This window comes from Oxyura jamaicensis, chromosome 5 (genome assembly GCF_011077185.1).
Source record: "Oxyura jamaicensis isolate SHBP4307 breed ruddy duck chromosome 5, BPBGC_Ojam_1.0, whole genome shotgun sequence".
NCBI lineage: Eukaryota > Metazoa > Chordata > Aves > Anseriformes > Anatidae > Oxyura > Oxyura jamaicensis.
Window position 1 is genome coordinate 21503416 of NC_048897.1, and position 14214 is coordinate 21517629.

Here is a 14214-nt window from a genome sequence, read left to right on the forward strand (position 1 = left end):
AGTCTCAGGAGAGAAAACCCCAATATAAAGCCAGTCAAGCACACTAAAGCTATGAGCAGGACAACAGGGCCAGCACGGCACCAAGATGCAAAGCTGCTGAACTCGCTCAGCACTGCATCTATGTGACTCTCGAATACTGAGAAACAAATCAAAAGTCTCTGCAAGATTAAATGCTATGCAAACATGCCGGCTTGCTTGGAGTCAGTTTGAGGGTTGGAGGCATGGCACTACATTAAATAAGTAATCCAGGCAAATTGTATGAGGAAAAATATGCTGTGAAGCTGTTTCCAGATACTAGTATTTAATTAAACTGCTGTTGTATTGAAATTAAAAGCTAAAATGTGAAGTCTTTGAAGCTTGTTTTATATAATGACACTGAAGATGGTTCAAAGAGATGATTTTGTAATCATGTACTTGTGGTTGGGAAAGAAAAGTACACCAAAATAGAGAGCAAAGCAAAGTATTCCCAGGAGATGCCTGGCATCATGTTACCAAGAGAGAAAGTATGAATTTAAAAATTGTATCCAGGAAGCTGTCATGGGAATAGCTGAGTGAAAGAAAATGATGTTGCAAGGTCATTAGGAATGTGCAGTAACCTTTTCCCGGTAGGATGCCAAAAAGAAGATAGAGAAAATTGAGAAGGTTCTCCAGGAATCAGAGACGGGCCATGATCTGCGTTCCAGCCGTGATCTACTCAAGCAGCACAGGCAACTAGAAAATGAGACACATGAGCTGGCAGAGAAAATGAACTCTATTGTGTCTCATGCGAGGAAAATGGCCACCAATCACTTTGACTCCCAGAGGATTCTGGATGAAACACAGAAATACCTGAAAAGGTGAGGTGCCACTTTCTTTCTATTTCCACCCCTTGCGACATAGCATTTTTTGTTCCACATGCTAAAAGACGTCTTTCTGTTGATTAGGTTTAACCCATATTCAGGAATGATTTTTCCTACTGTTTCTGCCACAGTAGTGCTTTGGTCTGTACCTGCACAGCTGCCTGTTGACTCACCTCAATCTTTATTGCTGGAACGAACTTCTCTGCTGCCCTTCTACTCTGGTCCATATACCTATGCACCATATAGCATGACCTATAGGTCATCCAGCTGCTTGCTAAAAGGAGCAGTGATCCAGTATTCAGTAGTGACTAGCTTCCTCAAAACATCACAGGACAAGCCTATGGCTTCAAAAGTGTAAATCTTTTTTCCCTCTGCTGGAGTTTATTGTTATCATATAAGTCTAAACTAAAAAGTGGACTGAAATTCATTCTTTGAAAGAACACTACTTAAATGGCTGGAAATTAATGCATGGATAGTGTGTTAACTGTATTCCCAGTATAGCCAGTGCTATCCATTGAAGTTTAATTGCAGAGGTATGTGTCCAGTGTTCTCTAATCATCCCTGTGGTATAATAGGCTAATTCCCTTTGCAGGACTGGGATAAAGCTTTGTTTAACATATATTTTAATGGATGGCCCCTAGGTTTGAGTCTTTACAAGCACCTCTTGATGAGAGACGTAAGTTGCTGGAAGCTTCAGTGGATCTTTACGAGTTCTACCATTACCATGACATGGAGATGAATTGGATTAATGGGCGTTTGCCTATTGCCCATTCTACCAACTGTGGGAAATCTTTAGATGTTGCTCAAAGCCTGTTGCAAAAACACAAGGTAACTCCTTTAATCAACTGTATTATAGCATGTTAGCACATTGGACTTCACCTTGGTCTGCAAACTAGCACCTGCAGTGTTCTCCTTTACTTCCAGAAAGGCTGTTGCAAGCAAAATGTAGTGGCACGCTCTTGCTGAAGTATGATTCCAGCACATTGAGACAAGTCAACAATGTGATGATGATTTCCAGAACAAACAATGAATTCCTGTAGGATCTGCAAAATTTGTCATGTTTTACAGTATTCCAATTCTGAGAAACTTTATAACTCTTCCCATTAAAAGTGGGGAAAAAAAGCTGGTATACCTCACACTAAATAGAAAGAGTGAGATTTTTTGCTTTGTGCAGTGGTCTTAGTAGAATATTTTAACTCTCATATGCTCATACTATTTTAGTTCTATACTTAACTGCACTCATTGTACATGCAATGTCATCTTGAGGTAAGTGCATGGTAGATCCCATAGGAGAGCCTAAAACATGGGAAGGAGAAAGGGTAGAATCAGGCGAGAGCACTGGGCCAAGGACTGTGGTGAGGAATGCTGAGATTGGAGGGAAGTTAAAGATGTCTGCTGTCACCTTGCAGATCCTATCTGCTCCCTCAACAGCAGTACTAACAGCAGTATATTATACAAACAGGAATAAGACTGGCAGCTCAGGCTGCAGCTGTTGTAGAAACCAACAGTCCTTGTGCTCACTGGCATAGATAATTGCTATGCTGTGTTGACCATCACCAGCTGCCAGTTTTGTTTATGACTGGGGGAACATAGAAATGCCTGTGTCATCACATGCTGTTCCTTTCTTCCTCATTTTTCTTTTTCTCATTCCCAGGAATTGCAGGCAGAAGTGAATGCTCACAAGCAGCAAGTCCAGCGGGTCCTGGATAAAGGAAGGACAATGATTGCGGGCCAGCATCCATCAGCTCAGAAAATAAATGAGAAATGCCAGGAACTTGTGACTGCCTGGCAGAGTCTGGAGAAGGCCTGTGAGGAAAGGATGAAGCAGCTGCAACACTCAGTTGGCTTCCAGGAGGTATAAGTTACAGCAGAGTACTCACAGAGCAGCTTTTTCAGAGAAACAAGAGGACTAAAGTTTTGAAGTGAATTACTAAACAGCCTTAGCCTCTCCCTTTAATGGGCATGGAATTCACTTCAGCTACTTGGGGCGAGACTTAAGGGAATGGAGGGCTGGGCTGTACAGCTGAGTGCAGCCTCCAGTCCAGAGTTGGTGCTCTGAAGGTTTAGCTTGGACTCTGTACCCATCCCTTATGGTTGAGTGTAAGACACCTGGTTTTCCTAATAGTAGCTCCTTTCTCAGTATCTTTATACAGCATCAGGCTTTGACTTAAGTAATGCAAAGGAAATCAGAAAAGAAGTGATCTAACCTGTGTCTGTTGCATGCAACAAAATGATATTGAAAAACTGATAAAGCTCTTTCTCTTAGAATAAGTTAGGACTTTTGACCATATTATTTCAACAAGATAGTGGACCATAAGTTTAGTTTGCTTAAAAAAAAAGATCACATGCAAACATTTATCTGGATAGTCCAAACGTTCTGTCATCAGCGGATCATTTGAAGTGCAGTTACTCAGATGACACAGGTAGTTTTGTAGACATAAACAGCATTTGCACAGAACTCACAGGCTCACCTAAAGTATGCTTCCTGGAGAATCTGATCATCTGGCTCTTACGTCCTCCACCTGTGAAAACAGCTATCAATACTGTAGGCTTAATGAAGTCTGATTTTTATAGGTGGTTTGAACTTCTCAGGAAGTGGAAGGAGAAATATCATGCTGTTAGTAGTTATCACCTACCCTTAGTAAAAGACATGTCAAATAAGAATGTCAGTGTGAAGAAAGAAAAGTAAGACAACTAGAAACTTATTGCCAGAGCTTTGATGTCTGGAAAAGACCTCAGTTATCTTGCACAGAAATCTTCCATCTGTGGCCTCCTTCATATGATTTGATGGAGCAACATATATATATTGTTGCTCTGACAGTACATATAAAATCCTTATAAGAGGTTCAATTTTGAACCATTTTTAGAACCAAGTTCCATTTGCCATTTAGAAAGCCTTTTTTCAGGGAGTTTGCAAAGTTAATGAAGTCTTCCTTTGCTTCACTGCTTAGTAGGAATAAGACCCAGCTTTTTCCAAGAGTCCTGCAACTTAGTCTGGTTCATGTTCTTGGGATTAAATAGTCTTTATTTGTTATTCAATATCACATTGCAGTAGGCCTTACTGTAGTAAGGTCTCCATTTCAAATTTACTAGATCAAAAGAATGATATGAGTATTATGGAAGTTGAAGTAGACATTAATTTGCTTTTTCTTTAACTGATAGTTTCTAATGAATACTTCAGACCTGGAGACTTGGATAGCAGAAAAACGTCCACTTGTGACCAGCAAGGACTATGGTAAGGATGAAGATGGAACACTGAAACTCCTCAAGAAAAATAAGGTATTTCAAAAGTTTTTTAGTAATTCTTGAAGAATTAAATAAGATATGTTCAAAGTTTTTGAGTGTGGATAAATGAAAGAACTGAGTTCCTATGTTGCTTTGAGAAGGAACTTCCACTATAAGATTTGAATTTATGCATCCATTGACAAGCAAGTTTTTTAACAGAGGTAGGATCTCCTTTGCATTGCATACTCTGGAATAAGAGAGTCTGAGAGTCTCATGCGTGTAGTACACAGATGTTATGGGATGCAAGAAACACACGTTAGTGATGAATGAACAGAAGCTTGGCAAAAAAAGAGAATGATAAATATTATCTTATTTTTCTGAGGCCAAACTAACTGTGATCTGATACCTGCTTTTCAGTCTCGCCATATGCATGGAGAAGATTTATTTTTTTTCCTAGAACAAAGATACAGATTGAGTATTATTATTCCAGGAATACTTTGCCTAAAAATGAATCAGGAATTTCTAATTGTCTTTATTCATCCAATTTGTTTGATTTTATGTACTTTTTTTTCCCAAAAAATATTGAGAGAAAATTATCTGAAATTGTTCAAGTCGTGGAAACATCACATACTTCCAGAAAGTTTTTCTTCTTTTTTAATGTCTCATTGATTACACCATAGTCTGGTGCAAAATTTCAAACAGTGGAACTCTTGAATAAGTTGCTCTCATTCCACTCTTCTCCCTGCCAGGCACTGCAGCATGAGATTGCTGTTTACCAAAAGCTGCTGAAAGAGCTAAGTGAAAGTGCCCAAAATCTTCCTCTTGTGGGCTCTATCCAGTATGTTGAGGTTGATGCACCAAAGCAACAAGTTCACGCAAGACTGCAGGAGTTGCAGGAACTAGCAGCAGCAAGGTATGAACTAGAAAATATGTAACTGACTCTAATCTAAATTGCCCCCTGGATCCTAGGTTTGATTCAAAGCCTGTTGAAGTTAATAAAAAATATTTCCAGTTACTCCACTAGAATTTTGATCACATCTATCAACTCTACTTTTTCTAATTGCATGCAAGAAATTGTTTCTGCATTTGAATTATGAGCTTTTTATTATTACTAAGCAAAAGCTCTACATTTTGTTTAAGGACTTTCACTGCATGTTAAGGATTTGAAGCCTCCAAATTTCCTCTTCACACTTAATCATCCTCCTTAAAGTGACCTGAGATGCCAGATTCTGACTCCTTTTATTTGGAATCTGCTATCAAAAGGCAGGGGAAGAGTTATTTTTAAAAGGTTTCCTTAGTGTTGCTTTAAAATAACTTGATTCATTACATAGCAGAAGGGAAGCAATTACAGTTACACTTATTTTTATGCCCAGTGGCAGTGTTAGTATAGGAAGGCTTTTATTCATGAATGAGTCATTTACTTTTTATTTCACTTCCTTTCTGCTATTATTACAGTAAAAACTAATAGCAAGACAGTTTTCTTGTACCCAGGGTTTTAATATACTTTTAGCTTGCTGGGAATGAACAAATGTCTGTTTGAACACTTTAGGATTTTGCTCCACAAAAAAAAAAAAAAATCACTCGGGAAAGGAATAGGGCTCTGCAAGTAGCGTAATAAATAAACAAGTCTGAAAATTGGAATACTTAAGTCCACAGTAATGCTGATGTTTTACCTGTTGTTTCTATTTTGTTTACAATTTAAAAAGTAGAAGCATGAGTAGAAATTCCTGTGAATTAGAAGTTCAGAGAAATAAATGATCTAGAAATAATAAAATATTTGAGTATGTTGAACACAGAAATGTTCTGTGTTGTTTCATATTTAACGTTAATCTGGGTCTCCTGGTGCCTTATTGGTGCTCTCCTGGTTTGTACATCCTGTCTGCATTCCCCTTGGTGGGATGGACACTGAGCAGGCTCCATTTCTTGTGATGAACATTTGGGATTCAAACAAGGTTCACCTTTGCTTGAATATTTGCACAATGAAAGGCAATGTTAACAGATGGAAGATTAGAATTTTGTTTGCTGTGTAAGGCCTGTAGTGTGTCAGGCTGTATTATAAGATACTCTAGGCAATCATAAATATGCAGCAAGTTGCAGCAGTTTTGTTGCATATGTAACGTGAGCTGAATTACATAGAATGTCTTTCATAGCACTTACCTTCCTGGTGCACCAACTTCAGTTAGATTTTCTTCTCATTTTCAAGAGTACCACAGTCATCTTTAGAAAGACAGGTTGAAAATAAAAGGTATTCCCATTTAAAAACAATCAAAACTGAGCATGGAGAGAGCTCAGCAAGGTACTGTGCTCTTCTGGAAACCTCTGTCAGTGAGTCTGACCTGACTGAGAGCTGTCATCCTACAACTGTCCTTTCCAGTTGTGAGAAGCAAAGTCAGCTCTTTTATTAGAGACAGTGAATTTTGATGATGAGATGCTTTGGGAATTAGTGGGAAGAAAGTTATTAATTGCCCTCCGCTTTTATTCCCACGATCTAATTGTAGTATCTTGACCTTCTCTCATTCCCCCAACAGAGGGAAGAAGCTGGATGAGACTCTTGTTTTGCATGAGTTCCTACGGGAATATGAAGATCTGCAGGACTGGATCACTCAGCAGAAACAAGCAGCGAGCTCTGAAGACTATGGAAATGATTATGAGCATGTCTTGGTGAGTTTTTTGAGCAACAATCTAAAGACAAGCAAACTGTATGCAGTCAGACTGTAAGAAGATTCTCAGGCTATCCTTGAAAACTCAGAAGACAAAGAATTAAGTATAAATCACTAGGAGACAGGATAAGAAAAGGTTGAAGGGTGATTGGGAAGGACTGACTGGTTATGACAGACGGGCAGCACTGCTAGATACTTTCATCCTGTTACTGTTGGTCCTGAACTGCATGAAATAACTGCACGGTAAAATGCCTAAGCCTTCAGAAATTCAAAGAGAAAGCTATTTTTAATAACCAGATATTTAAATGTGGTGTGCATTAAGGATTTTTTCATCACAAATGCTAATGAACGGATATCTACAGCTATATCTTTTCACATGGCACAGAAAACTGGTATAAAGTTAGCCCTTTAGAAATCAATAGCCATTTGGAATCCTCATTTTTAACATTTATTTCAAAATATGTTGTGTCCTAAATCTTAAACTTGGACTACATTATCCACTTGAAGTATTAAATAAGCTTTTGCGTTCATGAAGTAAAAATGTATTATTTATTGAAATTCATTGTACATTGAAAAAAATGTTTATTACTGTCCCTGGTAATCATGTTTCTGCCTTCTATCTGCATCACAGACTTCATGTTTTGCTAACAATCTGTAGCTCCTCATGGTCTTTGGAGGTAAAAATCCAGTCATTGATATCCTCCTCTGCAGTTTCTCAGTCTCTGAATATGGTCAGCTTGTTACTTGTTTCTGTGACAGCGGAGCAGATATATGTTTTGGAAAAAGCAACTCTCAAAATACCTTTGTTGTTGTTTTCCTTCAAAAGCAACTTTGTGCCAAATATAACACATTCCAACACCAATTGGAAGCAGCTGGAAAAAGAGTTGTGACTTGCCAGCAGCTGGCAGAAAGCTTGCTAAACTCTGGGCATTCTGAGTCCCGTGAAATCCGTCAGAAGCAGAAAGAACTAAGGTAGGAGACTTGTGTTAGCTCTATAATGCTTTGTCCTTTCAGTTCACTCTTGAGAAGGAAGTGAGAAGAAATAAGAAAAAGTTAAGGCACATCCACCCAGTTCTCTAATTGTAAAATATCTAGTTTGCTCACTTGACAGAGAACAGTTGCCATGCCCCATTTAAAAATAAGCTATTGCAATTCAGACATTATCTATTTGCTGATTTGACTTCTTGCAAACTGCATTGGAGGTGCTTTGCAAACAAGGGGTGAGTGAGCTTCCTTTGCCCTTTGAAACAGGATCACCTAACTGTAGGGCTGGGTGTTCAGTTGAATCTTTATTGCTTTTAATTTTTCAGCTAGAATCCCGTAACTGCTCTGCAGCTGTTAAGATGTTCTGAACCCCTTATGTTTGGCATTGGCCCAAGCTGGCCCAAAAGAAAAAGATGAACAAGTAGCTGGGTCTGATTCAGTCCTCCCAATCCTGCTGTGTCAGTTGTAGAACTGAGCATGGTACTGAGCCCTGGCAGTAGAAATCAGAAGAGAGCCTGATTCGGTCATCCATTTGGTGTCCAGGTCGATATGGCAGTTTTAGGGAGGCAGCTTCATGTAGCTGAGGAGCTGTGGTATGCATCTTTAGAGCTTCATGCGTGTGCTTCATTGTGGAGTTTTTCTTCCCACAATCTTCCTCCCCTTCTCCCACATAGCTGCAAAAGGCATATAAAACCTGAAGAGCATATTGGAGAGGGGTGCCTTTATGTAAGCATCAATTTAAGTGCCTGGAGTAGACAGAAGGACATGGGCAGAGTAGGATTACAGATGTGCTGCCCCTCAGAGAATCACTTCAATGGAATTTAATAGCAGGACTGAAAAAATAAGAGGAGAACTCGTTCTTAGTCTTTCTTCAGACCATTAATCTCCTTTACTTCTAGTTGCATGTCTTACATGTCTTCTTTTTCCCCTTGTTCCTTCCTAGGAACTCCTGGGAGGAGCTGTTGGAAATTACCAGATTACGAGGTGAGCGGCTGAAAGATGCCGAGGTGATTCACAAGTGTTACCAAGATCTGACAGATGCTCTGGCCCATATTGAGGTAAAAAAATATTGGGAAAGTCTCTCATAACGAGAACATACATTTCACATTAGTTTGTGGAGTATTCTTAAGATTCTCAGCATGCTTACTGCTGCCTTCTAAAAAGTCTCTGTAAGAAAACAGTTTGATTACTCAAAGTGCTCAAAAATAATTCTTGAGTAATTTTTAAACACCCAACTGGTCACCTTAGGAGAAACACTGGTGAAATTGAGTACAGCTAGAGTTGCAGGTCTGTGGGAGAAGCCAAGACTAGGGCTTAAACTAAGTTGTCTCACATTGCAATGCATATAGGAATGTTGTTTTCAGTCATCAAGCATGACTAAGAAACTGTTTACTGCCTCACTGTTCATCTTTGTACACCATTGTAGCTTTATGTGCTGAAGAAAGAACTCTCCAGTGGAAAAGGCATTGGTCTGGTTTACAGCAACCATTAACTTGGAAGGGTGTCAGGCAGTCATGTGATAATGCAAAGATAGACCAAAAATTAGTTCTTTTATTTTTGTTCCAGTGGCCAGTACTGGTAATAATTTTAGACTCCCAGTATGAAAATGAGGAGGGGGGCAAGCAAAGTCCCAGTGAAAATCTTCAGACCTCTCTCTGTTTTATCTGAGAATCCTAAAGAATTTCTGGAGAGAAACCACATCCTTGCTGTACTGAGAGGTGTGGTTTCCCTAATGCGGGTGTGTGTAGGAGGGAGCAATCCAACAGAGCTTCCACTGTTTGCAAGGCAACAGAGCTTTGCTGGGTTAAGTGCAGTAGATTTTCCATTTGCTTGTACTGGCAAAGGCTACCCTATTCAACAATGTTATTCCCGTTTTCTTTCCCTGTTATGAATGGAAAATCAAAATATAAAGTATTCTGCTATATACCAGCTGAGGTTTTCAGAACCTGGCACATATTTAACTTTAATAATGATGTATTTAATTCTGTGGCTGTGACAAGTGACAGGTCAAAAATACTCCACAAACCAACTCCTGGTTTATCCCTATGCTGGATTTAGCCCAGGTAAACAGTATGCACTTCTTTGCATCATATCCTGTTAATAAACTTCATTGCTGAGTGGGAGAAAAATTCAGTCATTACGCTCATGCATTCCTGTATTCCCTGCTCAGATGCCTAGCGGGGAATGTTTTTTCTTGTAGGAATATGGTAGTAGATCTCTCTTAGGTGACCAACTGCTGTGCTTTCAATAGGCAAGTACAATATCCATCTCCTTTTACAGCACCTTACCAAGACACATTGTTAGTACCCCAAACAAGCCTGTGATTCTGTTACAGAAATGCACTTCTCCAGTGGTTAGAAATGTTATTCTTCTAATTTTCATCTAAATGGACCTGGAACAAGTTTCTAACCATTTCATTCTAGTGACAGCATTGTCCTCCAGCTGAAATGCTTTTTTTGTGTGTTTTTTTTTTTTTCTTTGCTTAAAGCATTTCCAGTGCACGTCTATGTAACAACTAAATCCTCCCCGAGAACCTTTGTTAAGCTAAAGAGATTCTTAAGTCTCCTCTTGTGTGATGATCACTCAGTTTCTCTCATCTTTACAATAATCCTTCTTTGCATGTATTCAATTTTTAATTTATCTTTCCTGGATGTGTATAACTAAATTTTTATCTGAAGATGGTTCACAGATAGACCACCTGTGTCCCAAAGAATGGCCTGAAACTACCATCTGTCAGTGCTACTTTAAGAATTCACTATATGTCTTTGCATTGGTTATTCAAGATTGATTCACAACCCCAAGCCTATACGACATTCTTTTGTATTGTTTGACCAAGGAAAGACTTGAACCTTCATCTCTCACAGTGAAGTTGAGTAGCATAATCACTGGGATGCTTACTAGCGAGTTACTAGGACAGATGTGCTAGGACAGAACCCTAATGCCTTCCTTTTACAGTTTTCGTTGAGTAACCTAGAATGGTAGTCCTTATCTGTGCAATATGCATACACAGAATGACTGAAGTATACCTCTAATGTGTATTACTTATAAGTAGTAACTAACAATGCTTGCTTTGATTTTAATCCTTGCTAGGAGAAGTCCAAAAGTATTCCAGATGGTATTGCTAAGGACATGAGAGGTGTGCAAACCCAGCTCCGGAACCATGTGGCACTGGAGCATGAGCTCCTTGGGAATGAACAGCAGGTAAGAAAGTAATTTGTGGTCTTTTATGTGTACCCAAAATCTAGGTTTCCAAGACAATCATAACATAACAATTACTTACATTTATGAACTTATCTATAGAAGCCTGGTAAACCCTAAGGCTCTTCCTCAGAGCCTCCTGCTTTTTTAATATATTCAAGGTCTGTGGGCAATGAAAAAGTAGGTCATTTAAAAACTTACAAATAAGGGACAAATTATAGCGAGAGCTGACTATTGAAGTGATTCCCAAGGATGTTTTTGATGCTATTTGAAATGTGTGATTATGCCAAGCTTTATGATGTGTACCACCTTGTTCAAAGCATTCCAGGTGGTTACAAGGAAAAATCCAGGATCTGTTTAATGAGTAGAGAGACTGATTGAACGCAAAATGTGCTAATTGACTATAGAGGATTACAGAAAGAAGGATGGGGGCAGCAGTCTGGAAATTTCAGCAAGTTTAGTGGGTTAGGAATTGGAACGTGAGAAAGAAAAGAAGGATAAGGCTTGTTACACAAATTTATGAAAAGTTTCAGCTCATGAAAAAAGCTGTTGCTTAGACAGATTCCTTGTATCTAGGAGACTTGCATAGCTTTAACTATACCAATGAAATTAGTATACATTTTCTCTTTATCCCTTTGTTTTGCAAATGTAATGCTATAGTTATCATAGTGTGTGTTATACTGAGAATACTGAAGTAGCTATCCCAGCATCACTTATCAGTGGCCTCATCTCTTGGCCTTACTGTATATGATGCTAAAATTGATACCACCAGCTGCTTCTTTGTTTTAAAGGTAAAAGAGCATGCAATGAGCATGAACAGAATGTAGTTGCAGTTAATCTATACTGTCACTCAGGAAAACAAGGTACCTATTATTTGCATTGCTCATATATTAACTATGATTAAAAAAAAGAGTAAATGTATCTGTCTAATTGAAAAATCACAGTTGTGATGAGCCATAGCGAACACTGGATGTCACTGTTATTCCACAGAACTGAAACTAGGGATACTTGTGTTCAACATGAGAAAATTTAGGTCAGAGAATGTGGCTTGAATTGTAATTTGATGTATAATTAACAAAGCCCTTATCACAATTTTCCTAATATTAGCTGAATTTCTATAACTCTTTCCTACCCTCTTCTTTCTTCTCTCTGTATAGCTGCAGGAGCTGATCCATTCTGCAGATCATGTGCTGACCCGTTGCTCAAAGAAGCAGGTAGAAGACCTGAAGACAAAGCAGCAGGCAATAGTGACCAACTGGAAGGCTCTGAAATCTAAAGTGGAACTGCGTAAGAAACTTCTGGAAAAAGCACACAAGCTTTACCAATTTCAGGCACTAGTAAGCACTTCTATCCTTTGTCCCTTTGTATATGGGGAGGACTACTCTCAATGTGTGTCAATCATGGGTATACTAGTAAGTTATTGGTACAAGTACTGCAGCGCCAGGTACCAAAACAACAAGGGTGTCCTCTTTTATTCAACGCCATATGTGATATGGGGAACAAAGCCAATCCTATTTCATATTATTGCTGGCTATTCTGTTCCCGTGCTTCATATGGGGATGAAGGAATTGCTAATGTAGTTTTCTAGAGTACTTTTGCTTTCCCCATATTCTTGAACCATTCCAGTTGTAACATTGATGTCAATTAAAGCTGCCTCTGGTAGTTTGCATTCTGCTTCCATGTTTGCTGGACAGCAGAGAGTAACCTGGATAATTTCACTTTGACAAAACTTCACATTAATTCATTTTAAGATTGTGAGCTGGAATTAAAACCACTATGAGACTGGACATGATGCTTTTGTGTTAGCACATGAGGTTTCTGTACACAAGGCTAATCCACTTTAAATCTCTTAAAAGTGTTGAAAACCAGCATTACCTGTCTTATTTCATCCACGGATACATTGTGGGGTTGGAGGATTAGAGGTAAAGGATGCTCTTTCTGGAACTCTTTTTTTTTGAGGGTTTGTTCTCTTGTGTTTTTTTTGTTTGTTTGTTTGTTTTTTTAACTGTTAAGACTGAATGTCTGAACTGTCAAGGAGGAGATAAAATGAGTAAGAATAAGACTTAAGAAAAATTACAGTATCTCTACTGATGTAGGTGAAAGGCTTATCCTCTTTCTGACAGTGACCTAGGGAAGATAGTAAGAACAAGGCAAGCTTCTAATATGCATTCTGGGAGCATTCTGATCAAGGAGATGGACCTTGATAGATTTATTCATTAAAGTAGAGTTACTCAGAGTTCACTTATTATTGATTTCTTTCATAATTGATGTTTATGACATCAATTAGTTATTGACTTAGTTATTGACTTCCAATACACAGTTCTATTGTTAGGGGTGCTCTTTTGTTGCTGGAACCACACAAAATACAAACACCTTTGATTTGAATTTTGTCTGAAATCTGCCATGAATCCTACCTGGATGGCAAACATATAACCCATTTCTTACTCTGGCAAAGTGGGTCCTTTCATCATGCATTGTTAACCTTTTATCAGTGAGTACATTAAAAAAAAAATAAAAAAATCCATCAGTGTTTAACTGAGGAGGCTAAAAAAATGAAAAAAAAAACAGGTGACTGCACTCCTAGTGACATGCCTAGATAGAGTTATGCTTCAGGTATCTCCCTGTCTCTTTGTTGTCAGTCTGCTAGTAAAAGTACTTCTGATGCTCTCAGTTTTCGCCTTTCCCAGCAATAATTCCTAAAGAAGTGAAGAGCTGACTTGGCAAATTTGATGGTCTCATCCTTCTGTCTAGATGTGACAAGGCAGGATCACATAGCCATTTCTAATGGCTCTGAGAATCACAGTAGCAATAAGGGTAGGTTAGTGCAGCTTCACTGTAGAACAGTCCCCCAAATCACTGAGCACATAGAGGCATCTTTGCTCCCTTTCCTCTTCCAGCTGTGCCAAGAGGTTCACAAGCTTTGATGTTAGGGACAGCTGGCCAGTTTTTTCATTGATTTTTTTTTTCATTGATATATTTCACACACAATCCATGGGGCTTTTTCTTTATGAAGTTGTACGTAGATTAAAAAGCAGATCATAAATCAATTTTTTCCATGAAGTAAGAATTCTGCATAATCATCTAGTGTACCTCCTTGCATCCCATCAAGTATGATCTTGCTCTAATTAAAGAGCAAAGCTGGCCCTAACTGACAGCACACAGTAACAGCAGGAGGGCACCAAATCTTGCAAGAAACTCTGTCAAGGAATCAGAATTCAGATGTAGACTCAAAGTGTTTCTGAATAGTCTAAGGCTTCTCTTCTGAGATTTGTGCTAGGATTTGCACAGTGTCAGTCACTCTCTGCTTA

General features: G+C 38.8%; 1 protein-coding gene and 1 long non-coding RNA gene across 3 annotated transcripts in view; one reads left to right on the forward strand and one right to left on the reverse strand.

Moving 5' to 3' along the window:
- Nucleotides 1-14214, forward strand: part of SPTBN5 (spectrin beta, non-erythrocytic 5) — a 104539-nt gene that overhangs the window by 33210 nt on the left and 57115 nt on the right. The window contains exons 26-35 of the mRNA XM_035327117.1: nucleotides 610-836; nucleotides 1481-1667; nucleotides 2494-2694; nucleotides 4002-4118; nucleotides 4814-4977; nucleotides 6593-6725; nucleotides 7551-7696; nucleotides 8652-8766; nucleotides 10799-10909; nucleotides 12064-12243. Coding sequence (XP_035183008.1) covers nucleotides 610-836; nucleotides 1481-1667; nucleotides 2494-2694; nucleotides 4002-4118; nucleotides 4814-4977; nucleotides 6593-6725; nucleotides 7551-7696; nucleotides 8652-8766; nucleotides 10799-10909; nucleotides 12064-12243 — 1581 coding nt within the window. The remainder of the gene's footprint in view (nucleotides 1-609; nucleotides 837-1480; nucleotides 1668-2493; nucleotides 2695-4001; nucleotides 4119-4813; nucleotides 4978-6592; nucleotides 6726-7550; nucleotides 7697-8651; nucleotides 8767-10798; nucleotides 10910-12063; nucleotides 12244-14214) is intronic.
- On the reverse strand, nucleotides 1720-3384 carry LOC118167604. Of its 2 annotated transcripts, XR_004751208.1 has the most exons (4): nucleotides 3311-3384; nucleotides 2521-2645; nucleotides 2074-2135; nucleotides 1720-1882 (listed from the first exon to the last, which is right to left on the reverse strand). It is a non-coding gene; the product is annotated as an uncharacterized LOC118167604 (long non-coding RNA). The 2 variants fall into 2 exon arrangements; XR_004751207.1 differs by having other exon boundaries at nucleotides 1720-2135.